This window comes from Mastomys coucha, unplaced genomic scaffold (genome assembly GCF_008632895.1).
Source record: "Mastomys coucha isolate ucsf_1 unplaced genomic scaffold, UCSF_Mcou_1 pScaffold22, whole genome shotgun sequence".
NCBI lineage: Eukaryota > Metazoa > Chordata > Mammalia > Rodentia > Muridae > Mastomys > Mastomys coucha.
In genome coordinates, this window is record NW_022196905.1 from 38,052,965 (window position 1) to 38,070,916 (window position 17,952).

The 17,952-nt window shown below is 44.2% G+C and overlaps 1 protein-coding gene across 11 annotated transcripts in view; it reads right to left on the reverse strand.

The window, feature by feature from the left end:
* Positions 1 to 17,952, reverse strand: part of Prom1 (prominin 1) — a 115,920-nt gene that overhangs the window by 70,116 nt on the left and 27,852 nt on the right. For all 11 annotated transcript variants that reach the window (XM_031342140.1, XM_031342138.1, XM_031342139.1 and 8 more), the window contains one exon: positions 126 to 181. In XM_031342140.1, the coding sequence (XP_031198000.1) occupies positions 126 to 181 (56 nt within the window). The remainder of the gene's footprint in view (positions 1 to 125; positions 182 to 17,952) is intronic.

The window sequence follows — 17,952 nt, forward strand, 5'->3', positions numbered from 1 at the left end:
AGTTACCAAATTACAGACTTAAAAAAAAATGGTTGTTTAAAGGCCTGTGTTCACACCAAACATGATTTTTCTATTTGTTATTCTTAATAAATTTGCTATTCTTAATAACAAAAACAAAAGGTTACCTCCTTGGAATCAACTGAGAAGTCAAACTTCTTCTGTAAGAGTTTTTTGATCAAGTCTGTAAAGAAAAAAAAGCACAAAATAGAAAAAATTACTTTTTCAGTAAAAGTACACAATACATAAAGTCTATTAGTTACTTAGAAATTACTTCAGGTAGATCCCTGAAGTAGCATCCTTATTGGTAGTCCAGTTCCTAAGTCAGGTAAGTAACTAGCTAAGGAGCCTAACTTTACAGTGAAGTTGTTAATTTATTTTAACATTTATTTGACATGCTCCCAAATAACAATGGATGGGAAAGTAAACACTTTCCACGATCCTTCAGAGTTTTCATATACTGCTTAGAGACAAGAAGAGGGATTACTCACATTAATAACTCCTGGTTGGCTTTAAGAATCATTTGTAAACATTGCAAATGTTGGGAATTAGTTGTATTTGTGGTTACTAAGAAAACTAGTGATCTCAGGGCTGGCAGAATGGTTCTGCAGGTAAGGGCACTTGCCACCTACAAGTGACCCAGATGTCATCCCCAGAGCCTATACTGGTGCTGATCCCTGTAAGTTATCCTCTGACATCCACAATGTGCTCCTGATGAACAGAGCCCCAGACCTTGTCCATACGGTTTATCTATCCTACCATTGTGCTACACCCCTTCAATCAATGATGGAGACCTCAGGCAAAGGGTGAGCAAGGCAAAAACCACACTTCTAGGGAGGCAAGCAGGGAGTGTACGTCACTGGCTGGGGCTAGGTGCTGGGAATGTGCCTTGTCTGTACAAAGAGGGAATCCGGGTGCTTGGTGGACATGACCTGAGAAGGGGAAGTTTAATTTAGCTGTGACTACATGGCCTCCTTTAGTGGGGATAAAGGTGAGAGGCCCAGGACATGCAGATCCTAGACAGAGGAGGGAGTGGTTCTCACTCCTACCACTCTCTAGTTGAGATTTTTATGGTTGGACATGATTTGACCCTTCTCCTGGCTCCTGACTCCCTCTTCCCAATTCCATGTTATACCATCCCCACAAATATCTTCTAATTATTCTGTAGAAGAAAATGACAAGTCTTGAGAAAAAGCAAAAACATTAGCTACAAGGTAAATTAGCCGGGTTTTCACAGAATATAATTTTTTTTTTTTCCTGAAAGAAAAGACTGAATGGCAAACCATTTACTGCAATTTGGGTATCTCATAGATATTCTTCCTAAATTTCAGATATATAGCCTGCAGCTTCAAAAAAGCCAATGACAGCACCTATTACCAATGATTATAAATGAAGCTTTGAAGCCAAAACTAGAATTTTATAAAACTTCACTAATAATCTTGCCTGTTAATGACTCGGAGATATATTAAAACTGAAATGTGTATAGACAGGAGAGATGGCTCAGCAGTGAAGAACACTGGCTGCTCTGACAGAGGACTCAGCTTCAATTCCCAGCACCTACAAGGGTGCTCCACAGCTATCTATTGCTCCAGTTCCGGGGATCCAATGCCTCCATGTCTGTAAGTGGAAGCATCCATGGGAACACACAGTGCACAAACATACTTGCATATGCATGCATAAATAAAACAAACATAACACTTTTAAAATGAGATATGCCAGCACTGGGAGACTTGGAAAGCTCAATGAATCCCTTTCCTGACGAGAGCCTAAGTGACGTCAATGAATCCCTTTCCTGACGAGAGTCTAAGCGACGGTCATGAAGGCTTCTGTGGCAAGGTGGAAAATGGACCAATGATCATACATCAATACATCAAAGCAGGAAGAGTTCATTCACATCCCACATCAAAAACAGACTTAAAAGCCAGGTGGCAGTGGTGGCAGCTATGCAGGCCTTTAATTTCAGGGGTTGGGAGGCAGAGAGAGGCCGGCAGATATCTGAGTCCAAGGCCAGCCCTGTCTACAGAGCAAGTTCCAGGACAGCCTTCATGAAGAAACCGTGCATCAAAAATAAAATAAAAAAAGAACAAAGAAAACAGCCTTAAAAGATGAGCACTTACAAAGTTTGGGTAATATCAAAGGAAAATACCCAGAGTTAGGGAAATGACTGAGAGACTCTTTTATTCTTTTATTACCTACCTCTGCATGCCCACTCTGCAGAAGTCCACACTGTCTGCAACCCAAGCTGACATAAGCAGTGTTAGGAAAGAGACACTTATTTTGGCTCAGAGTTCAGTCATATACCACGGCAGGAAGGCAAGCTGGCAGGACCCCCTCCTGCCGGTGGCAGTAAGTGGGTGCTTGCTCACATCCTGACAGATCAGGAAGCAGAGGAAGAGAATGCCAGACCTTAGCTTTTCTTCCTGCTTCTCTCCTTTTCTTTCTGTTAAGGATGCTAGCACACATGATTCTGCCACTCACCTCCATGGGAGGTCTCCACAGGTAATCCTCACTAGAAAATTCCAAGGACAGTAACGCCCTAGGTGTATATTAACCTAGTCAAGTTGCCAATAACATTAACTAATCATCACAGAACAGGGAAAGTGATTGCAGGGACAGCTAGGAAGAGGCCCAAGAACTTGTTTTCTTTCAACTCTGGGCTGTCATTTTAAACCTTTAGCCGCTTTGCAACACTGGCTAAGACAGGTAGAACCTTCACCTGGACTCTTTGTTGGCATGTTTTACCACACAGCTTCATGTCCCCGCATATACCCTACACGTCATTCCCCTGTGTACACCAGTGCGAGCGTCACTCCCTAGACATTTAACGTGACATTAGCACTTTTATCAGCTATACAGTTCCTATTTATATAGTTCTCAAAATTACCCTATAATGTAATGTGTTTATAGTTTTAATCCAAATGAAGCATTTTGGAAAGGTACTACTACATTACATCCCCTAGGGTACCATGTCAGGAGGTGTAAGGGTAAAATTAAGTTTGATATTTGGTTAAAATGGGTAGTTTTTTGTTGTTGTTGTTGTTGTTTTTTTTTTTACATTTTTATTCATTAAGTGTGTGTGTGTGTGTGTGTGTGTGTGTGTGTGTGTGTGTGTAGTGTGATAGGCTTAGTACCTAGTTTAGGGTCTGAATACATTCAGGCCTGTTAAACATTTTTGAGAATAACGTTGGACCGTGTCACTGAATGTGTGAGAAACTTTCAGGCAGAAAGGAGAGGTTGACAGGCTCAGCAGTTCAATGGAATCTGTAAATGAAGAGCCAGAGCTAAAGCCCAACGCCATCCCTCCTGGTCTCAGGCTCTGGCCAGTTGAGAACAGACAGTTGACAATACAGTAGTTACCTTAGACTGAAAAGCTCAGAGAACTGTCTGTCTGGAACCCTGGACAGTTGCTACAGCCGTCACCACTGCCACCAAACTCTGGAACATTAGTGTCAGATACCATCCCCAATGCTATCCATGCCTGTGGCTCGGGGTAATCCTGCAAAGTAAATGATCACTTCCTTCTCCTTAGATGAAACCGAAACACAGAATTCAAGCGAATATCCTGCCTGAATCCTCCCACATGCATTGGGTGGTACCATTAGAACCAAGGGCTGGAATCCAGGCAGGATGCACAGTTGAAAGAGCAGTGGGTGTCAGAACCAAAACCACCCTGAGTGTGAGTTTGGATCCCCAGCACCAGTTCACTCAGTGATCATAGACAACTTCTTCACCAGCCAAGCAGAGCCTCAGAGTCACCTGCAAGGTTACCAGGGGGATTCTGAGTTACGGCTGCTGTTACTGCTGTCACTTTACAATCTTTCGGGTAGCAGTCATGAGGTGGTAGTAGCGAGTCTCTTCTTAAAGAAGTGGAGCCTGGAGAGTCTGTCATTTGACACACATTCCAGCCGGTGGCGGTGGCGTAGCCTGTTGGTATCACTGCAGGCAGAGCTAGAAGCCTGCTCTGGCTCATTCCCTCCCTGACTCAGGCTCTGCTTCTCCTGCAAACTTGCCTGAAGCACTTAGCTCAATAGGAGACTGGAGATGCACAGCAAGGTGTAACCCCTTTGTCCCTCCCTTTCCTCTAAGACCTTCCCGGGAGTTCCGAGTTGAAGGAATGAATCCCTTGAGAAAGGTTCTTAGGCACACGGGGACAGGTGCTTGCAATCCTCAGAACATCTCAAGAGGACTGATTATGGTTAAAATACTCACCCCTCTCTTCTTCTCTCCCTCCCTCCCTCCCCCCATCTCCTCTACATATGGGTTGGTTTAAAGAGCATGAATACCCCTTGCTCAGCACAGCTGTGGGTATCATTGGCACTTGCTTAGATTTCATGGCAAACAGCACACTTCATGCTGAGATGCTGTGAAGATTGCTCCAGGTCATTTATCCTGCACAGATACGGTAAAATATGATTTTACATGTACAGGAACCAGAATTTCAACCATATTTTGTCAGGAGTTATAGTATATTATTTTGTTTTCAGTTTGAAGTTGAACTGGATGTGGAAGAATATGCCAATAAAATTATTGTAAAAATTAAAAACTTAAAGTATTTTTTCACATGACCTGAAGTATGTACAGACCCTCCACTTTTCTCCCACCGTGACATACTCCGTCTCCAGGAGGCCAGTCTCACTCCCAAGCCTTCGTTACATGTAACGAAATGGATTTACTTGATCCATACACAGTCCCACAGCCCTACTATTAAGATCATGTGGTCTCCGGTGCAGATCAAACACATAACAGGAACCATATGTCTTTCAAAGGTCCTCCAGACAATTTTCTCTGGGAAGAGCAGAAACAAAGACTGGAAGCAGAATTATCCTCTCCGGGGATGTTTTAGAGGGGGGTGCACACAGGGGAATCCATGGGGACATTCACAGTGGTCCTTAACTTTCTCAACCTGGACTCACCATGGGCTGCCATGCTGGAGCCCCAGACAGCAACAGGAAAGAGGAGCCAGCTCCCCCGTAGCTCCTTCATAAATTATAGAGGCCTCTGAGTCCTTTGTGCTTATCTGAGAGGTAGCCTCGTTAAGAATTCCCAGCTCCAGGAGACAGGAGAAACCTTCCCGAGGCCTGTGCAACCTCACAGCTTCCTCTGAAGGAGGTAGACATGACTGAAGGGTAGCCCAGTAACAACCTGGCTTGGGTCAGATCGCATGCAGAGTGGGTCCAGGAACAGTGAATGAACTGGTGTGAACACATGGTTGGCAGAAGCTAAAAGTGCCAGATTCGTCCCAGATGATTTCACAAGCAAAACTTCCTCTGTAGCTATTTTCCTTCATTGTTCATTGTACTGACTAGTTTTATGTCAACTTGACATAAGCTGGAGTCATTGGAGACGAGGGGACCTCAGCTGACAAAATGCCTCCATAAGATCTGGCTGAAGACAAGCAAGCCTGTAGGGCATTTTCTTAACAAGTGATTCCTGAGGAGAGTCTAGCCTCTTGTGGGGCTAGGTATCACCTCTGGAATGGTGCTTCTGGGTTCTGTGAAAAAGCAGGTTCAGCAAGCCATGGGGAGTAAGACAGTAAGCAGTACCCCCCTATGGCCTCTGTATCAGCTCCTGCTTCCAGGTCCTTGCCTAGTGTGAGTTCCTGCCTTGGCTTCCCTCTATGCACCGGGATCAGGATGTGTAGGCCAAATAAACCTTCTTCTCCTCAACTTGCTTTTGATCCTGGTGTTTTATGGCAGCAAGAGTCATCCTGAGGTATTCGCCCAGAGTGCATGGAGAAGCACTTCAGCCAGTGAGAAGAAGAATTAAATATGGTCACGAGGAGAAATTAAATATGGAAAATTAGATGAAAGGAGCAGAGTTCAATATGACAAGAGGGAAAAAATAATCAAATAACGACGTACCCTCCTTCTCCAGCTCCGATCCCATTGTTCAAATTCCTTTAGTCCTGAGCTGAAGAACTACTCCTTCCTTAGCCTCCTGAGAGCCAGTACCACAGGCGTGCATTGCTGCACTCCCCTGTAGTTTACAGAAAAGGAAGAGGCACACCCTGGCCAATTCAACTATGCACTTAGAAGTCGGAGCAAACACTTGACAAGTCTGATAAACCTGACTTAGCGTCTAAACATCTGAAGCATCAATCTCTTTATTAAAAAGCAAACCAGAGGTTTAACGAAGTTGATGTAGAGATTTGATTGGTTTCCTTTCTGTTATGCAAAACTGCAAATTCTAGCAGGGCTGCAGCATGGATTTAGACTGGCTCACTTTAGCCATACCAGCCCTAGGAACCAGGAGTTCAGGAGCAGACACATACATCATGGTAAATAACGGCAGACATATTTAACCTCGAAGAACTCCTGGAAGACACTGACATTTCCCTACTTCTCAAAATAACACTTGACATTCCCAGCAACTCATCTCCTTAGCCCTGTCATCTCCCATGGAAATCTCAGAAGCCTTGGAAATCAGGGCCCCTGGGAGAGCGACATCATGAGCAAATTCAACTCCCTTCAGAGCTGAGTGTCGACTCCCACCCTTGCCCTGCCTGAGACCTGGCGTGGCATGCAGAAATCCCTGGGAATTCAGGAGGTCAGCTGTTGAAAGCAACTGGCTGCCTTCCAGAGGACCCTCATTTGCTTCCCAGCACTTACATGGCAGCGTACAACCATCTCTAACGGCAGTTCCAGGGGATTCCATGCCCCTTGTTGACTAATATGGGTGCTACTTGCACACAGTTTATATTACATACATACATACATACATACATACATGCATACATGCACACACATATACACATACATGCAGACAAAGCCAGATGGGTACAGGCATTTTTTCACAGTGTTTGGAAATTAAGGAAGAGTAGTGAGGAGTTCTATAAAAGCCTGATTGATCCTCTCAAGTCAGAGTCAAATGAATCTGTCCCTTGATTCTCAAGCATGACTGGGGAATGCTCCCAAAACTCCCACACTGTTTGGGCACAGCAGCTCTGTGAACCTGTAAGGTCATGCTTACCTCCGCTGTATGGTTTGAGGTGGGGTGGATGGCAACAAGTCTGCCTGTATTTTTTATACTTATTCTTTCAGGGCCTGGGGAATCAAATTCAGAACCTTATGCATTGCTTTATAACCATTTTTCCTATAAACACCCACAGTCCATTCACTAAAGTACCTTTGCCAAAGATGTTATCTTGTGTGTGTGTGTGTGTGTGTGTGTCTATGCCTGTGTCTGAGCACATGTATGACAGAGGTCACAGGACAGCCTCAGGTGTTGGTCGGTCTCTGCTGTTCACACCAGCCTCCCTGGTTTATGAGCTTCTAGGAATTCTCCTCCTTGCTGCTTCCTATTTCACTATAGGAGTCCTGAGATCACAGACTCACTAAAGGAGTCCAGAGATTACAGACTCACTAAAGGAGTCCAGAGATTACAGACTCACTAATGGAATCCTGAGATTACAGACTTACTAAAGGAGTCCAGAGATTACAGACTCACTAATGGAATCCTGAGATTACAGACTCACTGAAGGAGTCCTGAGATTACAGACTCACTAAAGGAGTCCAGAGATTACAGACTCACTGAAGGAGTCTAGAGATTACAGACTCACTGAAGGAGTCCAGAGATTACAGACTCACTGAAGGAGTCCAGAGATTACAGACTCACTGAAGGAGTCCAGAGATTACAGACTCACTGAAGGAGTCCAGAGATTACAGACTCACTAATGGAGTCCTGAGATTACAGACTCACTAATAGAGTTCTGCGATTACAGACTCACTAGAGGAGTTCAGAGATTACAGACTCACTAATGGAATCCTGAGATTACAGACTCACTGAAGGAGTCCTGAGATTACAGACTCACTAATGGAGTCCAGAGATTACAGACTCACTGAAGGAGTCCTGAGATTACAGACTCACTGAAGGGGTCCTGAGATTACAGACCCACTAATGGAGTCTTGAGATTACAGACTCACTGAAGGAGTCCAGAGATTACAGACTCACTAGAGGAGTCCTGGGATTACAGACTCACTAGAGGAGTCCAGAGATTACAGACTCACTAATGGAGTCCTGCGATTACAGACTCACTAGAGGAGTTCAGAGATTACAGACTCACTAGAGGAGTTCAGAGATTACAGACTCACTAAGGAGTCCAGAGATTACAGACTCACTAATGGAGTCCTGAGATTACAGACTCACTAGAGGTGTCCAGAGATTACAGACTCACTAAGGAGTCCTGAGATCACAGACTCACTAATGGAGTCCTGAGATTACAGACTCACTGAAGGAGTCCTGAGATTACAGACTCACTAATGGAGTCCTGAGATTACAGACTCACTAATGGAGTCCAGAGATTACAGACTCACTAATGGAGTCCAGAGATTACAGACTCACTAATGGAGTCCAGAGATTACAGACTCACTGAAGGAGTCCTGAGATTACAGACTCACTAGAGGAGTCCTGAGATTATGGACTCACTACTGTACCTGCCTTTTAATGTGGACTATAGGGATCCAAAGTGTTTTACCCACTGAGATTTTTCCATATTCTCATAGCTGCTTAGCTCACTTCCAGTGATTTATTCAAAAGAGGATTCAGTTCATGTCACATGATGGGCAATGAACAGGCATGCCTTAAGTTAAAATGGAAGGGTGTGATTCACTTCCTTGTTAATGAGCCCATTAACAAATGGCTTATAACAAATTACCAGAACAAATCACACCTATACTGACTGTCTTAGTTAGGGTTTTACTGCTATGAACAGAGACCATGACCAAGGTACTTTTTTTTTTTTTTTTTTTTTTTTTTTTTTTTTTTTTTTTTTTTTTTTTTTTTTGTAGCCCTGGCTGCCCTGGAACTCTCTATAGACCAAGCTGGACTTGAACTCAGAAATCCACCTGCCTCTGCCTCCCAAGTGCTGGGATTAAAGGCATGTGCCACCACTACCCAGTGCCAAGGCAACTTTTTTAGGACAATATTTAACTGGGGATGGCTTACAGGTTCAGAGATTCAGTCCGTTATCATCAAGGCAGGAGCATGGCAGCATCCAGGCAGGCATGGTGCAGGAGGAGCTGAGAGTTCTACAACTTCATCTGAAGGCTGCTAGGAGAAGACTAGCTTCCAGGCAGCTAGGATGAGGGTCTTAAAGCCCATGCCCACAGTGATACACTTACTCCAACAAGGTCACACCTACTCCAACAAGGCCACACCTCTAAATAGTGCCACTCCCTGGGCCAAAAATATTCAAATCACCACACTGACTCAATGAAAATGTAAAGATTTTCAAGCAATGACCTGACTTTTTTAAACTTTAAAATAGTAAACTGAATCAGCCTATTAAATTGTGGGACAGTAAAACCATGCCAGGAAGCTTGATAAGGTAGAGCAGGTTGAGACTTGGAAATACAGTAGGCACAGATTTGGCGACTTCTGACTCCTTGCTAGATTCTTACCCTGGAACATGTGCCACACTCCTCACATAAGAAAAAGTCATGTAAGCCCAAAACAGAATCCTCCATGCTAATGAGGTGCCTAGAGGCCCTGAGGTCTTAGCCAATAAGCTTCCTTTCCCAGACATTCCTTCCTGTAAGCGGATTTTAATCTCAGGTCCACCCTGAGACAAGGGATCGGTTAGGTGTCTAGGTCAGGATTTCTATTCCTGCACAAATACCTTGACCAAGAAGGAAGTTGGGGAGAAAAGGATTTATTCAGCTTACATTTCCACATTGCTGTTCATCACCAAAAGAAGTCAGGACTGGAACTCAAGTAGGTCAGGAAGCAGGAGCTGATGCAGAGCCCATGGAAGGATGTTACTATACTGGCTTGCTTTCTTATAGAACCCAAGACTACCAGCCCAGGAATAGTACCACCCACAGTGGGTCCTCCCACCCTTGATCACTAATTGAGAAAATGCCTTACAGCTGTATCTCATGGAGGCATTTCCTCAAGGGAGGCTCCTTTCTCTGTGATATCTTCAGCTTGTGTCAAGTTGACACACAAAACCAGCCAGTACAGTTAGGTATGCATCCATGTTCTGAACAGTCAATAGACAGTTTAGAACCATGGACCGACTGTCTCTTTCATCTACCACCACCATGGGAAATGTGCAGAAGGTCTTTGCCAACACAGTGGCAGCTACATCTCCTGTAGATGGCCTCTCTGCACGTCCAGGCTACGTCCACCAAGCTAAGAACAGTCGCTGCTAAAACAAGCTGAAGCTCCCCACCCACACTGTCCCCAGCCCTTGGGGTCCCAGGAACCCTCCCGCACCCCGTCCCCCACCACCACCACCACGAGCCAGCTCTGGAATTCCCACATCTCAGATCTCAGACTGTGCAGTGTCTCGGTGCTTCTCTACTACCTGGCACCCACCCCAGTGGTGTGGGCGGGCTGGACACAGACCCACGTCCAACTAATCAGACACTCTGTATTTGTTTGAAGTAATGAGATATTTTCCTTTTGGAAGTTTTCATTTTGGAATTCTGACTCAGGAAGAGCACCAATTAATATAAACATAGAGCGTGGCAAGCTCTGGCCTCTAGTGAGAAGGCAGGAGCAAACTACATGGAATGACATTTGCAGTCCAAGATCCTTTTCCCAGGGAGGCTCTGCTGGAAGTGCTGGCTATGCATAAGCCACCCAGGGGGTTGTGTTTGCACCAGCAGGCTCAGTGTCTTAATCTCAACCTGCATTCTCCTTTAGAAAGAGCCATGTGGTCTGTAAACTGGTCTTCATAACCCATTTATTTTATGGACCACTTGGTGCATGGAACTCTTAAGGATAGAGCCAGAATCCCATTAGCCTCAGCTGCCATCTAAAGAAGAAATATTTTAGCAGTACGCATGTTCTTGAATCCGTGGTTTTTACTGGTTATGAGCATGGATTTTGTAGATTAGGAAAATCTGGTTGGTGGTAAAGCTTTAGAAGGCTTATGCACATATAGAGCCTGTGGGGGTGAGACCTCGTGGAGCTCTGCAGATGTAAGGATGAGAATCAGGCGGAAGGAATGTTTTATAACTACACTTTGAAGTAATTTGTACAGTTTCCAATGGATTCTTCTATGCATTCTATTTTATGATTCCATGAGTTTACATCCCAAATGAAGATGACTTTTGAAGTTTTATTTTTTACATTTGTGCTGATCTGTTGGTGGCATCAGAGTCTGTATGTGGCACATCTGCATATACCATCTTCTGGGGAAAATGAGGATTTTTTTCATTTTTGCTTGGTCAGAACTCACAGAAAAGTTACAGATAGAGGAGGTGGCTTAGAGCTGACGGCACAGCATCACAATCTGGATTACTTCTTAAAGAAGTAACTTTATTTCGACTCCTGGTTCTGATCCAAGGTTAAGGAATCGCAGCTGGTGCTGGCCTTCAGCCTGACAAGAGTATGGACTTGAGGCAAGCAAGATGGCCCACGGTGAGGCACAGGTAGTATGCTTGAGAGCTGAGTCCCGGTCACTGCTTAAAGGTCTGTCGTCCTACTATTTGCACAATGCAGTCAGCTTCAACACAGATTTGGAAGGCAACAAATCATACTCAAAGTGTATTGAGAAGCATACTGGAAGGAAGGCTTATCAGGGTATAGCTTGTCTTAGTAAAAGGCTCAGTAATTCCATTTACCACTATCTCCAAGTTTAGTGATTTCGGGGGTGTTGTTCTTCTTAAAATTACATGTAATGAGAGAGAGACAGAGAGACAGAGCATGTTTGTATACCGTGTTATGCTTGTAGAAGTCATAGAGAAACTCATGGGAGTAACTTTGGTTTCCTTCCTCCGTGTGGGTCCCAGGGATCAAACTCAAGTGTGAAGGTACGGTGGTAAGCCCAGTTGTCTACTGAGACTTCCTGTTATCACCTCTCTTCTCCCTTTAAAGACATGTCGCACTCGTTAGCCCAGGCAGCCGTACAACTCACTGCTTAGCTCTGGATAGTATCAATTGTCTGGCCTCAGCTGCCTGAGTGCTGGGATTACAGACATGAGCCATTATGCCTGGCTCGGTCAAAAATCATTTCCTTCTGTAGATAGGCTCAGGTCCAATGTACAGGAAAAGTGGTCTGGGGATCCTGGTTTGTCTCCCTGTGGTGCTGGTTCAGATGTTTCTGTGGATCTACCATACTTGACAGAGATGGAGAATGTGGACAAGGACAGCCGCTATGGAAGGATACGGAGGCCAGGCCTAGAAATGGCTCACATAGACATACCTCTTTTTCACATTCTACACTCACAAGCTGCTACCTAATGACAAGGGGTCTGGGATACAGAGTTTGAGTGGGGGGCCTAGGGAGAAGAGGACACATAGTGATACGGCCATGCTGCTGGGTGCTCATGCTCTGGGTCTCTCCCTGAAGAGCCAGAGAAGGAAGAGGAAAGTGATGATGGTATCAGTGGATGGTGAAAGATGCTGGCATGCTGATGCAGTGTGTGTAACACCAGGCTATGCTGACCCTGTATCTGGGGCAAAATAGTCTCGCTCTTCCCCTTTTGCACAATAGCAGCACTTCCGGGAAGTTAACTCATGGGAGCTGGGACATTACTGGACACTAAACAGCCTTGAGCACACTAGGCAGATGTTCGACCACTGAGCTGTATTCCCAGTCCTTTTGTATGCTTTACTTTGAGACAATGTCTCTGAAAGTTTCCTAGGCTAGCTTTGAATTGACTCAGTCGTCTAAGTGGGCTTTGAACTTGTGATTCTCCTGCCTCAGTTTCTCTGGTGGCAATACAGACTTGTGTCATAAAGCATGGCTGCATTAACTTGCTATGTGTTTACAAATCTATGTTTGCAGGTCTTTACATTGTCCTCAAGTATCGATATATTCTCTTTATAAAATGGATAGCTACAGTCAAGAACAAAGAAGACGTTTCCCTTTCATCGGCGACGACTTAACACACAAGTTAACACTGAAGTGCCATAGCTTAGAGCCATGCGGGGGACCCCCTGAACCATGCCTACTTAAGATGGTGGCACTGAGTGCAAGTAAGTACTCCAGCCCTTCCAAAGAGATGTGTCACAGCACAGGAGTCCAAGAGTGTTGACTTATAGATCCCACCAGCAAAATCTAAGAGCACTTAAGCTCAGCATAACTCTGATGCATCAATATCACAGTAGCCCCTGAAGTTCCCATGCCCTTTACTGGGGAGTGGTGCAGGGCTCACTGGGCCCAGCTTGAGACAGAATCTAGGTATGTACAGGAGGAAGCCAGCTAGCGAATAGAAATCATCCCGAAGGCGAACGCAGGCTGTTCTTGCTTCCCGCTGTCTTGGCCACAGTTTGAATCATCACCTCCTCCATGTATGAATTCTACACAGTCCGCAAAATCCAAGGCCCTTGGCATTCCTGGGGCCCATTTGACAAAATCCCCCTGTGCTTCTTTCATTCTTAGTCTCCTGTCTTGTGGGCTGGGGGCAGTGGTTTCAGACCTAGATCCCCACCAGAGACAGGGGGTAGATAGTGTGGCCTTGCAGGCTGCAGCTAGATGCGTTGAGCTCCAAAGCAAGGTCTTTTGGTCTGAGGCTGGGATATACAACTTGCTCAACCCAGTAGTCCTAATACCTTGGGGGTCTCAGATACCTCTTTAATCATTTAATGGTTATTATTCTGGTTCATAAAGAGGCTCCTGTTTGTATTTGTCTATACTTACTCTCTTAGTTAGGGTTCTATTGCTGCGAAGAGATACCACAACCAAGGCAGCTTTTGTAAAGGAAAACATTTAATTGGGGCTGGCTTACGGTGCAGAGGTTTAGTACAGTATCATCACGCTGGAAAGCATGGTGGCATGCTGGCAGATAAAGTGCTGGAGAAGCTGCCGAGAGCTCTACTTCCAGATCCACAGGCAGCAGAAAGAGACAGTGACACCCTTCCTCCAACAAAGCCACATCTACTCCAGCAAGGCCACACCTCCTAATAGTGCCACTCCCTGAGAGCCTAAAACCACCACACCGATCAAGTTTGGAATTGAACTGGACATTGTTAACAGTCATTCTCTAGTTTATTTAAAAGTAATGATAATCAATCCCTTCCTAACCAGGCATGGTTTGTATGTAAAGCCAGCGTGGGTACAAGTGAGCTGATGCAGGAGGATTCTAATGATGGCAAGACAGGTCTGCACTGCACAGCAACATTTTGTCTCAAAAACACCAAACCAAATACCCAACTTTTCATATATAAGATAATTAAAAAGTGAGAGCGATGGTGTTAGTTTCTACATCTTTGCAAATCTCTTTTACGTCTGTCTTACAGAGAGTCAGTCACTTTCTTCTCTCTGTGTCCCAGTTCAGTTTGTCACAGTAAGTAGCTTGGGTTGCAGACAGTATGGACATCAGTGTTTTGGGATCCTCTGTTTCTCCTAATTACACCCAGCAGCTGACCACTCTCAGAACAAATTACAGCACCACCACCTGGACTCACTTCACCTGCTACCCCAGCTCTGCAAGAAAATATCCACCACTAAGGGGATACATTTGGACAGAAGGCTGGGCTCATGCCAAGCCTCCGAATGTCAGGAGGGAGCTTGCAGTTTCTGGAAACTAAAAGGCAGGAGAGACTGCAATCCAGAAAGCCAGGACACAATGGCTGGAGGCACTCAAAAGTGAGAAGAAGCCAGCACAGGGCAGGGGATAGGACTCTCATAGCCAGCAAATGTTTACTGCCCTCTCAATAAATTCCATCTCTCAATCAATACCATTCCAGGCTCTGGGGATACAGAACTATGAAGTTAAATGGACAAAGTCAGTTGAGCTCTTCCAGTAAGATGCTTTGATTCTGAGAGATGGGATAGACAAATATTTGCAGGCATCATCCTTTTTTGGAGGGGGAGGGATATGTTTCAAGATGCCCAGTAGATACAGACATTCTGCATATATACCAAACCCCAGATAGACTGTTTTGTTTTGTCTTATTTTTTTTACTACAAGGAATCTAATTATAAATTGGGCATAGCAAAAAATGAACAATGACTAGAAATGAACGTAGCAAGAAATGAACTATTATGCTTTGCTGAAATAAAACCATCAGCATCCCTACTCTTGTGTTTCAGGAATTATTAAGGAAAACAAGGGCTACTTGACATAAGCATTGTCCAATACCACATCAATAAATGTGACAGCGGAGATGGCTAACAGGCAGGTAGCATATAGAGCATGGATACTCTGGATAAGGAGATGGTTCATGACCTGGACAGAATGGATCAGGAAGATACAGATCTTGTCACACTGCTCTGAACAACACACAACCTGAAAGTTTATGAATTGTTTATATCTGAAATTTTTTATTAAATTTTTGATAATTTTGATCATGGGTTATTGAAACCACAGAAGATAAAGCCCCAGGGAAGGGGATACCCCTGAAATATTGAGGTGCATGAAATGAAGAAAAAATGAAGAGTGGGATGACGGTCTGAAGAGATGAAATCCAAACAAAGATTGGAGGGAAGTGAGAAGTAAACCATTCAACAGAATGGTTCAAAAAGAAATACATGTACACCAGAGACAGGGGAATGCTCAGCGAGTTTCAGGAATGGCAGGGATGCCAGATGGTACAACCATCATAGTCTTTGTCTTTGTTACATGTATTGAAGACCCACCTGGGCTGTGATCCAGGCGAGTGACAGCCTCAGCTTAGGAAGAGAGTTCTGCCAAAAAGGAGGGGACAGATCTGACACATACTTCTTATACTGTTTCAATTTCCATGTGAGGAATGAGCCAGCAACAAGAAGGAGCCTACAGGAAGAAGGAGCAGCCCTGTTGCTGTATTACGGACTCAGGAATCTCCTATTTCCAAAGTCAGACGAACTTGGATTGAATGTCAGAAGTACGTAGTCACTTCTGCCCAGCTTTATTTCCATGCACAAGCTGTATTTGGAGTGGCTCTTTAAAGAAATGTGAGACAGTGTCAGTAAGCCTGGAACATCATCCTCAACATATCTCACTCAATTACCCTCCAGATGCTCATGTCCAAATCTCATTAGGTTGAGCTTCTGGGTCAGCCAATTCCTAAGAGGATATTAAAGCATACACAACCTCCTCTTCCCCCCACACCCAGACCATACAAGGAAAGCCTCTGCCTCATTTAATATACCTGTCATACTTAATAAGTAAACATCCAATTGCGAAACTATAAAGCCATGAACGTGAATTTACAGATTCCTGCAAGAGAAAGATCAAACAGGAATAGACTATCATATCACTTTTGATATCCCAGTGTCAACTACACATGCACAGACACTACCCAACTCCAGAGCACCCATTCATGTAAACAAACTGGAAAAGAACTACATGAAGAAGACCCCAGCAGAAAGCCTTACCCTGGTGGTTAAAGGAGACAGATGCTGCCCTCCCTTCAGTTTCCCAGCACCAGACACCTGGAACTTCTCAGAGTAATTGGGTAAGAAAAACTAAAGATTGGAAAGAGGCCACTTTTGTTTTCTTGGCTTGTTTTCTTCTGAAGCACACACAGCAAGTGCCTCAACAACATCCTAAGAGGACAAGCGTCACAGAGAATTCCAAAGAACAGCAGGGAGAGACAATGCAAAGAGGGGCATCTGAGTCCACACATTACTCCTGGCTCAGGACAAAGCCTGTGTGTACTCCAGGACATGCTGTTGAAGAAGATATCAACATTTTCAGATGAATGGACCATACCAACTTTATCACAACTTTTTATAGGGTAAAATTTCCTTAAGTGGCGCTAGTCATACTAGGCAAAAGGGATGGTCAAAACCGAAATTATAAACTGCTAGAAAAAATAAGAATACCACATTACATTTCAATATAGAATAAAGCCCAGATGTTCTCAGGAAAACAAAATCAATTTAGCTGTATTAAGAAATAAGAATCGGCCTGGAGAGCTGGCTCAGTGGTTAAGAGAGCTGACTGCGCTTCCAGAGGTCTTGAGTTCAATTCCCAGCAACCACATGGTGGCTCACAACCATCTGTAATGGGATCTGATGCCCATTTTTGGTGTGTCTGAAGTCAGCTACAGTGTACTCATATATATTAAATAAATAAATAAATAAATAAATAAATGAATAAATATTTAAAATAAAAAAAGGAAATAAGAATCAAGTTTAACCGGGTAGTGGTGGCACACGCCTTTAATCCCACCACTTGGGAAGCAGAGGCAGGCGGATTTCTGAGTTCAAGGCCATCCTGGTCTACAGAGTGAGTTCCAGGACAGCCAGGACTACACAGAGAAACCCTGTCTCAAAAAAAAAAAAGAAAGAATCAAGTTTAAAGAGATACAATTCAAAAGTTCCACCCAATGGAACTTTGGGAAGGACTAGGAGACGTGGCCTTGTAGGAGGACATGTGTCACTAGGAATGGATTTTTTCATTTCAAAAGGTTTGTGTCATTCCTAGCATGTTTTCTTTGCCTTCTGCTTGTGATCACATGTGAACTCTCAGCTGTTCCTGCTACCCTAAATTTTCTTCACCATCATGGACTCTAACCCTCTGGAACTATAAGCTTTCTTCTGTAAGTTGTCCTGATCATATTAGTTTATTACAGCACTAGAAGCATAACTAAGACAGATGTGAATTTAAGACCAGCCTGGAAGACACTATTTCATAACATTAAAATTTTTAAAATGACTGAATAAAAAATATTAATTTTTTAGTTAAAAGTCATCTCTGTCACTGTGGTTATTAGGGTCAGAGCCCAGGCCCTAGCAGCCTGCCACAAGCTAGGCTTGACCACTCATCCTCAGTACTCCAACAAACAAGTAATAGCAAAAAGGCAGAGAAGGGAGATTTAGTCAGTGTAATGACACTGGAAAAGAAGGGGGACAAAGAGGTCCAGTGACACCCCAAAGTACAGCTTTCATCCTGACATGGGATTTGGTTTGAAACAGATGGGAGGATATAACTACTCAATCCTGGTCAAGGTGTGGTTCTGCCAGCCACTGACCCATCCGTCTGGCCCAGTCTCTACTGTAAAGTATCTGAAGAGTTATCAGTCTGTATGCATCTCTTCCTAGGAGACAAATTCCTTCTCGGAAGACCCTGAGCT